General features: G+C 51.8%; 1 protein-coding gene across 1 annotated transcript in view; it reads left to right on the top strand.

The window, feature by feature from the left end:
* RIMS4 (regulating synaptic membrane exocytosis 4) overlaps positions 1 to 14,610 on the top strand; it is a 71,217-nt gene extending 56,607 nt beyond the window's left edge. The window contains exons 3-6 of the mRNA XM_018057912.1: positions 4,067 to 4,179; positions 4,462 to 4,563; positions 5,180 to 5,319; positions 10,090 to 14,610. Of these exons, the coding sequence (XP_017913401.1) occupies positions 4,067 to 4,179; positions 4,462 to 4,563; positions 5,180 to 5,319; positions 10,090 to 10,308 (574 nt within the window). The 3' untranslated portion in view covers positions 10,309 to 14,610. The remainder of the gene's footprint in view (positions 1 to 4,066; positions 4,180 to 4,461; positions 4,564 to 5,179; positions 5,320 to 10,089) is intronic.

Raw genomic sequence — 15,439 nt, 5'->3', positions numbered from 1 at the left:
CAGGCAGCCAGCAAAGGAAGGAATGGCTGTACACAGTCTCCGCGGTCAGTGTGAGTTCATTTGCAGAAAAGATTCAAGGGCAGAGACACCAGCAGCTGGCCAGAGGTCCCAAAGCAAGCACTTGACCAGCGAGGAGTTAGAGCAGCCCAGACTGTATCTTCTGCCTTCTGTCCTTCTGGAAAGACCCCGAGTTGGAGCAGGGTCTCTGACGCAGTTGGTCCTCTGGCCAGCAGGGACCTACCACCACTTGATTGTTACTCCCTCCAGCCCTGTGGAGGATGGGATAACCCTTTCAGGGTTTCTGGGGCGTCAGCCTGGTTCCTTGGCAGCCAGCGAGGCACCCTGGGATGGGAAATCAGGCAGCCGCCCAGATATTATAAACAATTACCGCTAATTACCAGGCCTGCCAGTTCCCTATTGTCTGCTCACAATCCCACCAGACGCTGAGGAGCAGACAGTGAAGATGTTGGAGGAAACTTTCAATTTCAGGCTGTAGAAGGCCTTGCTCTGCCTGGGAGGCTGGGCCCCTTTGGTGCCTTAGAACCCATGAGGCACAGCCGTTTCTTGGGCTTCAGGAGCCCAGACCCTCCTAACAATGGATTCCAGACCTTCAGGAGGCTGAGCTGGAAAAGAAACGGATGTGGCAGAAAGGCCACGTCACCCACTGTGAGAGTCTTGGGGCTCTGTGAGAGGGCAGGCCATTCATTCACAGGGCTCAGTTCCTGTGACTGTTGGGCTTTAGGATTCTCTCAGTTTCCCAGAGAGAGTCTTTGTCTCACTGGGTTTGGATCAGCTGTCTGACCCTGGATCCATCAGCTCTGATCAGGGGACCAGGTATTGTCTTAGTTTAAGTCAAACCAGTTTCTTCAGTCAGTGACTTATGACTTAATATGAACGTGTATTTTTTGCTTATGTAAACTTCAGCACAGGTGTTCTGGTCATTGCATCCAGGCAAGCTCCTTTGCTCTTTCTTGAAATAATCCAATACGTGTTTATGATTCCTCTGTTTTCAGATATTTAGAGAGTTTCCATTTTCACTATTATAAACCATCCATGGCTAGATGCAGTCCTTTTCTCCTCCACATCCAAAGGCCTACAACAGTTGGTTTCCCTCTTTTTCCCCCAAGTCTGTCCTTTCTGGTGTTCTACGACATTGCCTGAACCCGCAACATTGACCTTCTCCAAGGTCATGAACTAGACTCTCTTGCCCCTGCCTTGTCTCCATCACCCTCTTAGGAGAGAAGTACTCTCTCCTGCTCCTTACTGGGCTCCTTCACTCTTGTGGCGTCACCATCCTGAGGACCTCAGGACTCCCTGCTGATGACTCTGCTCAGTGTAGAGAGAAAATAGTATGTGGGAGGTGACCGCCTTTCCTCTTGCCTTGTTACTGGGCCCTGTGTAACCTTTGGCTCCCCTGGTCAAATTCTTCTCTCCTGGTCCATTCTGGGCCACTGCAGTCTGCAGCGATTCTTCCGACGGTCTCTCAGCTCTCACAACTCAAGGTGGGCAGGTAGGGGACTGGTTGTGTCTCGTAAGAAGGCAGTCGTCCTCTTTAGTTGTTTCTTTGGGGGCAACACGTTTGTATGCCCAGCAGAATGGTAAGTTCTTTGTGCATGGGGTCTTCTCTTATTTGTTCCTGCAGCTTGCTTGGAATTTTATACGTGAAGTCGCAAATATTATTGGGCAGTGGCCTGGTGTAGCAGCGGGCACTGCCAGTTTTCTAGCCCTCAGGCAGCTGTCTTTCTCACTCTGGGCCTCAGTCTTCCAATCTGTGAAATAGGGAGGCTGCTGGGTCACAGGACACTTTTCTGTAACTATTTGCAGAGCTGGAGAGTGAACTCTTTGCCAACTGTGAGGATTTGTGAATTAGCAATGAGGTGTAAAGGCAGACAGCTGTGGTTCAAACATCAGGGAGTATGTCTAGGGTGTGAAGAGCTGGGTACAGTGAGTCATTGTATCCAAAGAACTGGAGCCAAAGTAGACAAGCAGAGTGGTTCAGAAGCAGAAGGGAATATCCTTAAGGTGGAACCAGATACCCCTTGGGTTCTCCTCTGGCTCCTTCAAGGCTGACAGCCCAGAAGGTTCCCTTGGAAGGAAGCTGGGGACAGGGTAGGGGGCTGCTCCTAGGGCAGGAAACAAAGCGTGCAGTGCCCTCAGTCAAGTCCCGAGGTAGTCGCCCCTTCCTGCTAAGAGACCCTTTGGCTTGCTGCTGTGAAACCTGGCCCTGTATGTGCTTGTTCAGAGTTAGCTGTTATTCTTGGAACATGCCCAAGTGGAAGGTCACCTGGGGTTGGCCTTAAAGGTGTTGTATCCATGTGCTGACATTGCCCTGTGAATTCTGGCTTCAGATTGGGCCGAGTCTGCCTCTTCACATGAATAATGCTGATAAAAGTTAAAAAAAAAAACGAAAAATGAAAAAACCCTCAACCTCCTTTGGCTGTGGCGAGGATCCTAAGAGAAAATGGGTTACAAGTGCTTTACTTCTGAAGATAATAGGCACATCAAGCTTGATGTTTATTTAGTGCCTGATCTCATTAAGTTTTTCCAGTAGTCATGTATGGATGTGAGAGTTGGACCATAAAGAAGGCTGAGTGCCAAAGAATTGATGCTTTCGAGCTGTGGTGTTGGAGAAGACTCTTGAGAGTCCCTTTGACAGCAGGGAGATCAAACCAGTCAATCCTAAAGAAACTCAACCCTGAATATTCACTAGAAGGACTGATGCTGAAGCTGAAGCTCCAGTACTTTGCCCACCTGATGCAGAGGGCTGCCTCATTGGAAAAGACCCTGATGCTGGGAAAGATTGAAGGCGGGAGGAGAAGAGTACGACAGGATGAGATGGGTGGATGGCATCACTGACTCAATGGACATGAGTTTGAGCAAGCTGCAGGAGATGGTGAAGGACAGGGAAGCCTGGCGTGCTACAGTCCATGGGGTCACAGTCGGGTGTGACTGAATGACTAAATGACAACAATAACTCGTTAAGTACTTAACAGGTCTAGGAGATGGGAGTGTTATTGTTCCCATTTCAGAGATGGGAAAGAAAAAACTAAAATTGGCTTTAGCAAAATAATATAATAATAGTTGTTGTTGACTTAATAACCAGAAAGAAAAAGAAGTATCTCTTGCTTCAGGTAGCATTTGATCCAGGAGCTTATGCAGTGCTGCCTGTGTGATGGCCTCCTTCATGGGCTGCCGATGGCAGCAAGGGAGTGGCCAGAGGCTCCAGGCTTCTGTCTCAGGTTCGGATCTCGTGAGAAAAGAGAGTCTCTCACTTCCTACAGTTCAAAGAAAGCTTCCTGGGCAGATTCTTGTGGGCTTGGGCGAGATGCCCAACTCTCAACCAGTCACTGGCCAAGGAAGGAATGGCCTGATTGGCCAGGCTGAGCCCAGGTGAGCTTCTGAAGCTGGGTCTGCTCTGCTCCACGGGAATTAATGTCCTGAGGAGGGGCCTCCCCAAAGGAGATTTAAAGTCTGGTTCCCAAAGGAAGGGGAGTGGATATTTGGGAGCCCCATGGCAAGGACAAGCGTGAACCTCTGAGGCTGAGCAACTGGCTCTGTATATTTCTAACTGTCTAGTGCAAACAAGTCCTCTGGGGCTCCTGTTAGAAGGCAGTTTCTGATTCACCAGCTGGGGAGTGGAGTGGATCACCTTTCCCTTTCTAATTAGCTCCCGGGCAGTGCTGCTGGTCCCTGGACCACACTCTGAGTGTCACAGCCGTAACCCATAGAGATAGGCATGGACAAGCATCACCTCCTGAGAGTCCTACCTGGAGAGGCAAGTGGCATCATACCCATTTCATGGGAGAAGAACCTGAGACTTGGCAGGGAGGGGTCAGACAGGACACAGAAACTAAGCCCTAGAATTTTGGAGTCAGAGCAGAGATTTTAGGGCCATTAAAGGAGAAAGAAAGAAGCAGAGAGAGGACACTGGCCTGCCTGAGACTGGGAGATGGATGTGGACAGAATCGCCATGGAATTAGGGAGGTTCTAGAGCTGACTGCCTGAGTCATCAGAGTCCTCAGTTGGCCCCCGGGAACGTCTGTTTTTGTCTCATTCTTTCTTGCAGCCTTAACTATGGGGGAGTTTGTCTGGCATCGGATGCCCAGTTCAGTGACTTCCTGGGCAGCATGGGGCCGGCACAGTTTGTGGGCCGCCAGACCCTGGCCACCACGCCGATGGGTAAGTGTCCCAAGACCTGTTCCAAAGGGGGTGGGGGTCCCCACCAGAAACCCCGTGTCTCTCCTCTGCCAGGGTTACATCCACTGAGCACTCAGCCTGGAGCCCAGGTCACACTTGCCAGGTGCTCTGCAGAGCCCGGGCACTCGGCGTGGGGGTTGGTTCTGGTTTGTCTGTGGCTGGGAGCAGGGGAAGGGAATTGCATTCTCAACAGAGATGGGGAGCCGAGTCCTTGATGGAGCTTCCAAGCCACTTCCTGGTCTCAGCTCTCGGGGCCTGTTGCAGGGGACGTGGAGATCGGCTTGCAGGAGCGGAACGGTCAGCTGGAAGTGGACATCATCCAGGCTCGGGGTCTGACTGCCAAGCCAGGTTCCAAGACACTGCCAGGTGTGGGGGCTGCCCTCCCGTCTGCAAGGTGGGGGTGGAAGTCTGGGAGGATGTCCTGAGGGGTAGCTGGGTCTAGAAGAGAGACGATGGTGTCCAACTGAGGGTCTCCCTCCCCCCAAAGCTAGTGACTCCTGTGTCACTGGCGGTTTAGAATTTATTCTGGAAACCCAGTTGAAATTGTCCATTGACCTTGTCCACCTTCTTGGCTGCACTGAGCTCCTAGGGGTTCAGAGACCATCTTTGGTTTTTTTTGTGGTTCTACCATTTGTGATTCTACCCTAGCACCTGGTAGGGTGCATGGAATGCCTTGAGTGTTCAGCAAACATCAGAGTGAGTGGGTCAGCCATGAGTGTGTAAGCCCGGGAAGGGTGGGCAGGCCAGGGACTGAGAGAGGGAAAGGGTGAGCAAGGAAAGGGTGAGCAAAAGGGCAGGCAGGCAGGACCACTGGAGAGGGTAGAGTAGACTCCAGCCAACCCTGGCTGCACCCCACCACTGTTCCCTCATCCCCGGACTCCCTGGGGGCGTTCCGGTCCCCAGTAGCAGGTCCCTCTGCTGCACCCTCTGCCCGCCATTGGAGGCCCAGGCTACAGCTCACCCTGCTGACCTCTGTCCTCAGCGGCCTACATCAAGGCCTACCTGCTGGAGAACGGCATCTGCATTGCCAAGAAGAAGACCAAAGTCGCTCGCAAGTCGCTGGACCCACTATATAACCAGGTGCTGCTGTTTCCTGAGAGTCCCCAGGGCAAAGTCCTGCAGGTGAGGGGCCAAGGGGCCGGGCAGAGTCTCACCTGGAGAAAGCAGAGCACTCTGGTAGATCTGAGCGCCACCATTTGTGGTGTGACTTGGAACAAGTTCCTTTCTGAGCCTCAGCTTCTTTATCTGTAAAATGGGGATATTAATAGTAGCCACTGATAGAGTTCCGTGACAGTGGAATGTGTCCTTTGTGTAAGAAAGGTATTTGCAAGTTCGGCCTGTAGTAAGGGCTCTACAAGTGGCCACCATTGTTATTATCATGATTACCATCGTCACCAACCTCTGGAGACCAGGGGCTTGGCATGGAGCGCAATGCTAATAGACTGAAAGGTTTTTGAGGATCCAGAGGCCTTTGGCCCCCTGACTTTTAGAAAGATCCTAGTGGTCACCTAGGGCTTCCTTGGTAGTTCAGCAGAAAAAGAATCCAGCTGCCAATGCAGGAGACATGGGTTTGAAGAAGGAAATGTCAACACACTCCAGTACTCTTGCCTGGGAAATCTCATGGACAGAGGAACTTGACAGGTTACAGTCCATGGGGTCAGAAAGGACTTAGCAACTAAACAAAAAACAACAAAAGATGTTTGCTGAAACTAGCGTTAGCTGCCCATCATGGGGGCCGGGCTGGATGCCTTAGGAGCCACATGCCTACTGTCTTTGAGCTGCCATTTGCTTTTGTTTGTCTTTGTTTTTAAAAATACTTATTTTTTTTTTGGCCACTCCAGGTCCTAGTGCAGCACGTGGACTCTTTGTTGCAGCCTGTGGGGTCTAGTTCCCTAGTTTACCAGGAATCACACTCGGACGCCCTGCATTGAGAGCGTGGAGTCTTACCCACTTGACCACCAGCGAGGTTCCTCAGAGCCGCTGTTTGGGCATCTCTAGTTTATACCTCAGTTTCTTGCTCCTAACCTGAACAGGCAAAGCACACAAGGGTAGGCCCAAGGTGTTCCAAATCTCCAAGACAGCGGGCTTTTGCCAAACTGGAAAGCCCAGGTCCTGTCTAGGGCACAGTCTTTCAGTTTATAGGTTGTGACCCATCAGCAATTTATGAACTCAGTTTAGTGTTTTTTTTTTTTTTTTTTAATGGAATGGAATAAGAAGTAGGAAAGAAATGGAAAATAGGACTAGGAAAGAAAACATTTCTCATTCTTAGTAAGGCAAGTCTTATTTGGTGGAGCCACTTGCTTCAGTTGTGAATCTCATGTGTTCACTGGGTGATTTAAATGTCTGTCTTGCTGTATATATCAGTCAGAACAAAGTTGGGAAAAATCTTTCTGGTCTACAGACATTCAAAGACAATTTAAAACAACCAGAAGGCCATCTGGGGGCCACACCTGGCCCACTGGACTAAGGTCTGTGTTTTCTGGCCTGAGCATCTTTGAAGAAGCTCCAGAGCACATCCCTGCCTGGGATGCAGAAAGATAAAAAAATTTGGCATGGGGGTCCTTGCTGCTGAGCCTTCTGACTAATGTCAGGGCAAGACAGACCCACCACGACTGAGCGATGCCAGCTGTGTTCATCTGCTAAAGCTGCCATAACAAAACACCATAGACCTGGGGTCTTAGACAACAGAAATTTATTCTTAGAGTTCTGGAGGGTAGAAGTCCAAGATCAAAGTGTCACAAGTTGTGTTTCTTCCGAGGCCTCTCTCCTTGGCTTGCAGACGGCCACCTTCTTGCTGTGAACTCATACGGTTCTTTTTCTACACGCAGGCATTCCTGGTGTCTGACTGTGTGTCCTAATCTTCTGCTCTTATGACACCACCAGTTAAAATCGTAACCCACACTAATGGCCCATTTTAATGTAATCACCTTAAAGGACCAGTCTCCAAATACAGTCATGTTCTGGGGTCAGGGCTTCAATATGAAATTGAGGGGCATGCAGGTAAGCCCATAATGCCAATGATAACAAATCCATAGACATGGGCTGCTGCTTTTTTTTTAATTGAGAATATAGTTGCCGTACAATGTTGTGTTAGTTTCTGCTGTACAAGGAATGAATCCGCCATATATATACATATAGCCCCTCCCTCTTGAACCTCCCTTCCACTCCCCACCCCTCTAGGCGACCACCAAGCACCAAACTGGGCTCTCTGTGCTCTACAGCAGGTTCCCACTAGCTTTCTGCTTTACACATGGTGTCTGATCAGTTACCTAGGGGGCATTGACGATTTATTAGTTGAGTGACCTTGGGCAAATGATTTAACCTCCCTGAGCCCCAGTTTAAACAGCTGTGAAATCAGAATCCTTTTTTATAGTGTTACTGGGAAGATTGAATCTAGGGTTGATTTGGCCTTAGACAGTTCCTGACGTGCAGTAACCAATAGCCGTGGCCCACATTGTTTGTATATCTCTCTGCATGCTTGAGGAACGGCTTACAGCTTACAGTGAGCTTCCATATTTATTATCTCTTGTGAGCCTCGCCTGCCAGGTAAGCTGAGTGTGGATGATTCCATTTACAAACAAGAACCCTGAGTCTCGGCGAGGCTAAGTGACTTTGCTGAAACGACCTAGACAAGACTGGAACTTGACCCTACATATGTCTGACCCCAAAGTGTGTGCATCAAGACAATAGGTCTTGTGAGTGATAAGCCAGCCCACATTTAGAGAGGGGCAGAGTTACAACCTGAGGAGAGCAAATGAGGGTCCTGCAGCCACAGAGACCACCTGTCTGGCCGCTCTAAGAAAGAGAGTTTGACCGAGAAAGGGGGAAGGTCTGTTGAAAAAAAGGAAGGAGGCTAGTATGTGTGTTCTACATGTGGCCACCTTTAAAAACTGAAGTATAATTGATTTACAGTATTGTGTTAATTTCAAACATGCACCAAAGTGATTCAGTTAGTTTTTTCAGATTTTATTCTACTATAGGTTATCATAAGATACTGGGTATAGTCCCCTCTGCGTGTGTGTGTGCGCTTAGTTGCCCGTTGTCTCCGGCTCTTTGCGACACCCATGAACTGTAGCCCGCCAGGCTTCTCTGTCCATGTGGATTCTCCAGGCAAGAATACTGGAGTGGGTTGCCGTGCCCTCCTCCAGGGGATCTTCCCAAACCAGGGACTGAACCCAGGTCTCCTTCACTGCAGGCAGATTCTTTACCATCTGAGCCACCAGGGAAGCCCATAGTCCCCTGTGCTATGCAGTAAATCCTTGTTGCTTTCTATTTTAGATATGGTACTTTGTTAACCCGTACTCCTAATCTGTCCCTCCCATCTTCCCTTCCCTTCCCCTTTTGTAACCATAACTTTGTTTTCTGTGTCTGTGAGTCTATTTCAGTTTTGTATATACATTCACTTGTATTATTTTTCTGGATTCCACATTTAAGTGATATCATATGGTATTTGTCTTTCTCTGACTTCTTCACCAAGTATAATATGTTCTAGGTCTATTCACCTTGCTGCAAATGGCACTATTTCATTGTTTTTAAAGCTGAGTAATAGTCCATTGTGTGTGTGTGTGTATGTGTGTATACATACCATATCTTCTTAAGCCAGTTGTCTGTTGATGGGCACTTGGATGGTTTCCATGTCTTGACTATTGTAAATAGTGCTGCTATGAACATTGGGGTGCATGTATCTTTTCAAATGAGAATTTCCGTCATTTTCCAGATATATACCCAGGAGTGGGATTGCTGGATCATATAGTAGCTCTGTTCTAAGTTTTTTAAGGACCCTCCATAGTGGGCTGCACCAGTTTACATTCTCATGAACAGGGTAGGAGGTTTCCCTTTTTCCGCTGCCCTCTCCAGCATTTATTGTGTGTAGACGTTTTGATGATGGCCATATTGTCTGGTGTGAGGTGATACCTCATTGTGGTTTTTGATTTGCATTTTTCTAACAGTGATGTTGAGCATCTCTTCATGTGCCTGTTGGCCATCTGTTTGTCTTCTTTGGAAAAAAATCTGTTTAGGTCATCTGCCCATTTTTTTATTTTTTTCCCCAATATTGAGTTGTATGAGTTGTTTATCCATTTTGGATATTAACCCTTTGTCAGTCTTATTTTCTCCCATTTCTGTCATTTGTCTTTTTGCTTTTTGGTGGTTTCCTTTGCTGTGCGAAAGTTTTTTGTACGTTTGATTAGGTCCCATTTGTTTATTTTTGCTTTTATTTATTTTGCCTTGGGCAAGTGATCTGTGAAAATATTGCTACTGTTTATGTCAGAGAATGTTTTGACTAAGTTCTTTTCTGGGAGTTTGATGATGTCATGTTTTAGGTGTTTAAACCATTTTGAGTTTACTTTTGTATATGCTGTGAGAGTGTTCTGATTGCATTGATTTACATGTGGTGTTTCTAACCACTTTTATTTTTTTATTTAAAAAAATTTTTAAATTTATTTATTATTTTTATTTGTCTGTGCCAGGTCTTAGTTGGGGCATGTGGGATTCAGTTCCCCAACCAGGGATCCAATTCAGGCCCCCTGCATTGGGAGAGCAGAGTCTTAGCCACTGGATCACTAGGGAAGTCCCAACTACTAATCCCTTTTAAAACCTTTATTTCTGAGGATCTGGAAGCAGAGGGCAGATGGATGAGGAGGTAGGTAGGACACTCACAATGTAGGGTCAGCCCTCAAGGGTAGGGCTCAGAGATGGGGCAGGTGGAAAGAAAGAGCAAGACTGGAGGGAAGAAGCCATCATCCAAGAGCATCTGGTGGGACTTGATGCACTTTAAGGAGGTGGACTTCCAGGACCCGGAGATGAATGAGGCACACGGTGACCCCAGGTTCTGTTTCTGGGCCTGTGAGTGGCGTTGGCAGGATCTGAACCACTGTGTCTCTTGCCCCGCAGGTGATCGTGTGGGGGAACTACGGGCGGATGGAGCGGAAGCAGTTCATGGGCGTGGCCCGCGTGCTGCTGGAGGAGCTGGACTTGACCACCCTGGCCGTGGGCTGGTACAAGCTCTTCCCCACCTCCTCCATGGTGGACCCAGCCACGGGCCCCCTGCTCCGGCAGGCGTCCCAGCTGTCCCTCGAGAGCACCGTGGGGCCCTGCGGAGAGCGATCTTAGTGCCGGGGAGGGGGAGGGGCTTCCCGAGATGGTCCGGAGACCCAACCTGGGACCCCAGGCCCCGGGGTATATTGAACTGAGGAGGCCGGGGTTCTCCCCCACCCAGTGGGGAAGCTGAATGGGGAGACTTGACCCCCCAGGGCCCCTCCTCACCCCTTTTTTGCCTCCTATTCCCCGAGACCTTCCCTCTCCCGATGGGATTGGCTGCACTTTTGACTTGGCCGGTTCTTGACCTGGTGGATGTGTCTGCAGTCCGGAGAAAGGAAAGATCGAGGCGGCAGAGCACACCATCCTCCTGCCCCCGACTCTGTCCGACCGCACCCCCTTTTTGCCTCCTTGGAAGCTCGCTGCCCGGAGTCACGTCCAGAACCCAGCGGCCATCTCCATGGTGCCAATTACCAGCAAGTGTCTTTCCTGCGGCACCGGGTTCAGGCAGCTACTCCTGCCCCCCGAGCCTACGGGGCAGCTTTGCAAGGATCCGGCGCCAGCTCCGGGGGCCCCGCACCCCCGGCTTGAAGAGGAGCTCAGGCCTCCCTCCGCCTGCCCATGGAAGGAGCTCTGCTGCCACCTGTTCGAGTACATCTGTCTGTCCCCTGCCTGTTTCTCTTTTGGCGGCTCTAGGACATGGGATCCAGCAGGGACCAGGGGAAAGGAAAGGGGTGCCCAGGCCTGGCAGGGACCCCCAGGGCACCTGGCTCTGTGGGGTTGTAGGAAGCTAGTTTGCACACTGTGGGCGGACTGGAAAGAACTCTGTTGGCTGTGTTTCCACCGAGGAGCTGCAGGACCCTAATTTTCGAGAACCCCAGCCCCAGAGAGCTCACCAGTCTCTGAATTTGGGGGATGCCGGTTTAGAGAGGGAGTGTGAAGAAAGCTGGGATTGGGTGCCAAGGTGAGGGGTTCCCAGGTAGGAGAATCCCTCCTTGTTGGATGAGGTCAAAGGTCATCTTGTCTGGCCCTCTGCCTCCAGGCTAAGGGCCTGGGGAGGCACCCGAGCTCCCCAGTTTTAGTCTTTTTAAACAAACCATCCTGTACTAAGGGCAGAACCCACTGCTCCGGCCTCAGTGACCTTGGCTCAAGGAGAGAGAGAGCGAGGCGAGACAGGAGTGTGAGAAGGGGAAGATTCCTTCTTGAGCAGGCCTGGGGGCTGCCTTCCCGGCCCCACCTGGCCTGGTCCTCCCTGGAGCCTTTGGAAGCCCTTTTGCATGCGGGGAGGACACAGGCTGGCCCCTTTCTGTAGAAGCACATTTCTGCCACCTCCCCTGGGAGGCACCCAGCCACCCACTACCCACGCACACTGCTCCCCCCCCATCATTACCCAGTCCTGCTGTGTAGGACGTAGTCTTGGTTAGCCGAGTAGGCTTAGAGTGCCTGGCCCTGGGCCTGGTCTTAGCTTCACATAGAGTCCTTACAGAGGGGATGGAGAAAATTCCAGGAGGCAGCCTTCTCCATGCCGGCCCAGCCTGGGTCCAAGCCTGGACCTGGTTCAGGGGAGGCTGGCCCCTCCTCCTCCTCCTCCTCCTCCTCCTCCTCCTTTTCCTCCCCCTCCTCATGTAGGGTTGTAGCCAGAGCCGCCCATGACACTCAGATGTTCTGATTTATTACCCTTGGGACTGATTTTATTTAGGAAGCGCTCCTGATGATGTGGGCCTTGGCGGGGCCGGGGCTCCATCAGAGGAGGTGGTTTCCACTGAGGATTGCCCGGCTGTGTTCTGTCCCACCTTATCCCCACTCCCCCACACCACCACCCTTTTAGGCTGTGGACCAGGTGAGTCCTCCCACCTGGAACTCCCCCCACCCCTGGCCTATTCCCAGCCCTGGGCATCCTTCGAGGTTCTGGTTGAGTTATAGCGCCCCCCTGCATAGGAATGGGGAGATGGAGGCGCCCCCTCCTTGGTCCAGGAGGCCTTCTGACCTTCCTGGAATCCTGGCGGCTGGAATCCCAAGGCTGGGGAGGAGGCAGCGGGGCTCAGAATCAGCCCCTCCCCTGTGCTTTTTTTTTTTTTAACCAGTGTGATTTCTCTGCCGTTTGTTTATTACTCACCATTCGGAATATTTTGAGCCAGGAGAGCGCCTTCTCTCTCCAGCTGTCATTGCTCTGGTAGTTCAGGGGTAGCATTTCAAAGCCGGGGTGGGGCCTGGCTGTCCCAACCTGAGGACGGGGGGCACAGCCTTGCTCCCCAACCTGAGCCCGCCCTGTTCGGGGGTGGGTCTGCACAGCCTTTATAAAGAGAGAAGGCGCTCCAAAGCAATAACATCCTGAGGGTGGTCACCGAGGGCCCCCCTCAATGACTTTGTGTTTGTTCTGTAGTTTCTCAGCTCACCTCCCGGAGGGGTGGGGTGGCACGGGGGCTGGAGCCCTCTTTCTTTGTATCATCGTTGTGAGCACATGGCTGCCTTCCAAGGGGCTCCGACCATTGGGCATGGGACCCCCCCATCTGTCCTCACCCAGGAATGGGGGCTTGGGGAGGGAGTGGCTGTTCTCATCATTAGCTTTGGGGAACCTTCCAGCCCACTCCCGTCTGGTCTTTTGTCAGCTCAAACTCCCCTATTTGGAGAGGAGCTGAGAGGGTGGCACTGGGGAATTAGGGGTATGAGGAGCCTGGGGGTCTATAGGGGACGATTCCTTTTTCAGTCTCTGGGCCAAAGGTCACATGCCGGGGTACGGTGGGAGGGAGTCATTTCCACTTTCCTTCTCCAGAATCTGCCTGTCACACTAAAGGGAAAGGAGCTTTGAAATGATTTCCATCTTAACAAAGAGATCACAGGCCCCTGGGGTCACCTGTGAGTTCACGACACTGGCAATCTGGGCCTCCTCAACCCCCAGAGGCTGAGCTGGAGCCAGAGCAGGACCAAGTGGGGCCACCATCTCCCCCCCTACCCTGCAATATTTCCTCTGCCCTTCTCTCCGTGGCCTTCTCCCACGGGCCTTGAAAAAGATGGGCAGCGCCGATTATAGTCCCATCTGAGAGGGCAGGAAACCAAAGCTCAGAATCAGTAAGTGGCTTGCCCAAGACAAGACCCCTCAGCAATGAGGCCAGAACAGAAGCAGCTCTGTCCGTCCTCCTCCGTTGCTCCAGGGCACATGCCATAATAACGATCTGTGACCTTTAGACCCTGGACCACCCCGCCCTGCTTGCTTGCATCTCAATGGGTCAGTGACTTTTCTGGGCCTTGGGGGGAAGGGTTGCCATAGAGACCTTGCTCTCCTGGGTGGGGGATGGGGGGGTCTGCCCTGATTGACAGGAGGCTGTGCAGGCTGTGGTCCTAGTCTTGATGCTAAGTGGGGACTCCCCCCAAGGGACCACCCTGAGGGAGGCCAGACACCACTTCCTGGGGCTGTGTGGGGGTGAGGGGGGCAGTGGTACACCTCACCTTAAGGCATTCCCCCCCAAACCTTCAGATGGAATAACATGGGAACTTCTCGGAGTGCTTTTCACACCTGTTTGTTTTCAAAGTGCTTTTATCTCGGTGTACCCTCCCAAGAGCTCCCAGCTGTCGGTGGAGGCCTGGGTGAGTTATCAGCCCCATTTTACAAAAGAAGCTGAGGCCCGGGGAGGGAAGGTGCTCACTAAGGTCCCACTGGGAGTTGGTGGCTGAGCCCAGGGGAGAACTCAGTTCTCCAGCGGTTCAGAGCTCTTTTCTTCAAATTGGGGCAAAGCACAGTTGAGGTCATGCACTTGACTAGCTGATCCACCGTCCAGCTCCTTACATCTGGAGCTCATGGGCACATCGCAGCGTTGAGAGGCACCGCTGAGCCCCGCTGCCCTTGGAGCACAGCTGTTGCATGAGGCAAGGCCACCTGCATTTATTTATTGAGCAGCAGCCCTGTGCCAGACCCAGGGGACGGGGTACCCCGACTCCATCACCCACTGTCCTGCAGTGACTCATCTGGGCTCCAGGAGGCTCCAAGTCTTATAGCAGCACCTCTGAGTGGACGGAAAGCTTTCATGTCCATGAGCTCATCTGACTCACAAACCCCGCCCAGGAGGCGCTGACCATGCCCGTTTGACTCATAGCTTCTGTGAGGGCAAAGTGGAGACGAACCCGGGGCCTCGGACATCATCTCTGAGCCCTTTCACCGCAGCACTGCCTCCTGAGGGGGTGGCAGGAAGGCAGACCCCTGGTCCTCAGGCCCGCTCTCCACTCACCTTTCCCCCTCTTCCCTCTCCAGGAGCAGGAGCCCCTCAGGCTTTGGGGGAGGGAGGGTTTCTGGGGCCCCTGGGTTGGAGCAGGTCACGTTGCATTGTGTTCATGACCATGTAGCTCATGTTGAAAATTAAAGTTTTTGGCTTTTCTAACCCAGCTTGCTCTGTTTTGTGTTGACGCAGTTCCCTCTGGGATGCTGAGGGCCGTTGATTTTAATGACCTGAATGCTGTGGGGTGTCAGCTTTGTTAATGTCCATTTATGGGTCTGGGGCCCATCCCAGCACCACTTCCAGAGGTGCACAGGAGGGAACAGGATACTGGGTGAACTCATTTTACAGATGTGGAAACTAAGGCCCAGGGAGGGGATGAGAATTCCCTGAAGTCCCATTGTGGGTGATTGACAATAACCAGACCTCACAGTTCTCACAAGAGACTGGCCCAGGGACTGCCTTGGCAGTCCAGTGGTTGACTCCACACTTACAGAGTAAAGATTTGATCCCTAGTCAGGGAACTGAGATCCCACATACTGTGCACAGCGGCCAGGGTTGGGGGTGGGCGGGAAGACTGGTTCGGGTAGTCCCAGTGACATGGTGAGTGTCAGGAAGACCCCCTCCCCATCCGAAACGGGCTGGCCGAGGACAAAGAACATGAGATTCCGGGCTGGGGCCAGTTCCACTCTACAGCCGAGTAAGAAGGCGTGGTCTTTAAATGGTGCAGTTTGCCCAGTGGTCCCCGCTGGATGGTGGATGTTTCTCTTCGGTCCGTCTGATCCCCGTGCTTCTCATAGTGGGAGCAGCTGGCCTCACTGGTTAGGATTCCAATGTGGGAAGTCGCGCATCGCCCCCACAACGCGGAAAACCCACGTCACGCAACAGAAAAACGGGCCTGTGGAGAATGCGTGTGGCCACGCCTTCCTAGAACAATTGGGGCCACAGGGGACTTGCACCTACGGGGCAACTTAAGAGTCGTGCTTTTGCTTATGATG

Source organism: Capra hircus, chromosome 13, assembly GCF_001704415.2.
Source record: "Capra hircus breed San Clemente chromosome 13, ASM170441v1, whole genome shotgun sequence".
Classification (NCBI taxonomy): Eukaryota; Metazoa; Chordata; class Mammalia; order Artiodactyla; family Bovidae; genus Capra; species Capra hircus.
Note: the sequence above shows the minus strand (reverse complement) of the source record. Positions and strands in the feature narration are given on the sequence as shown.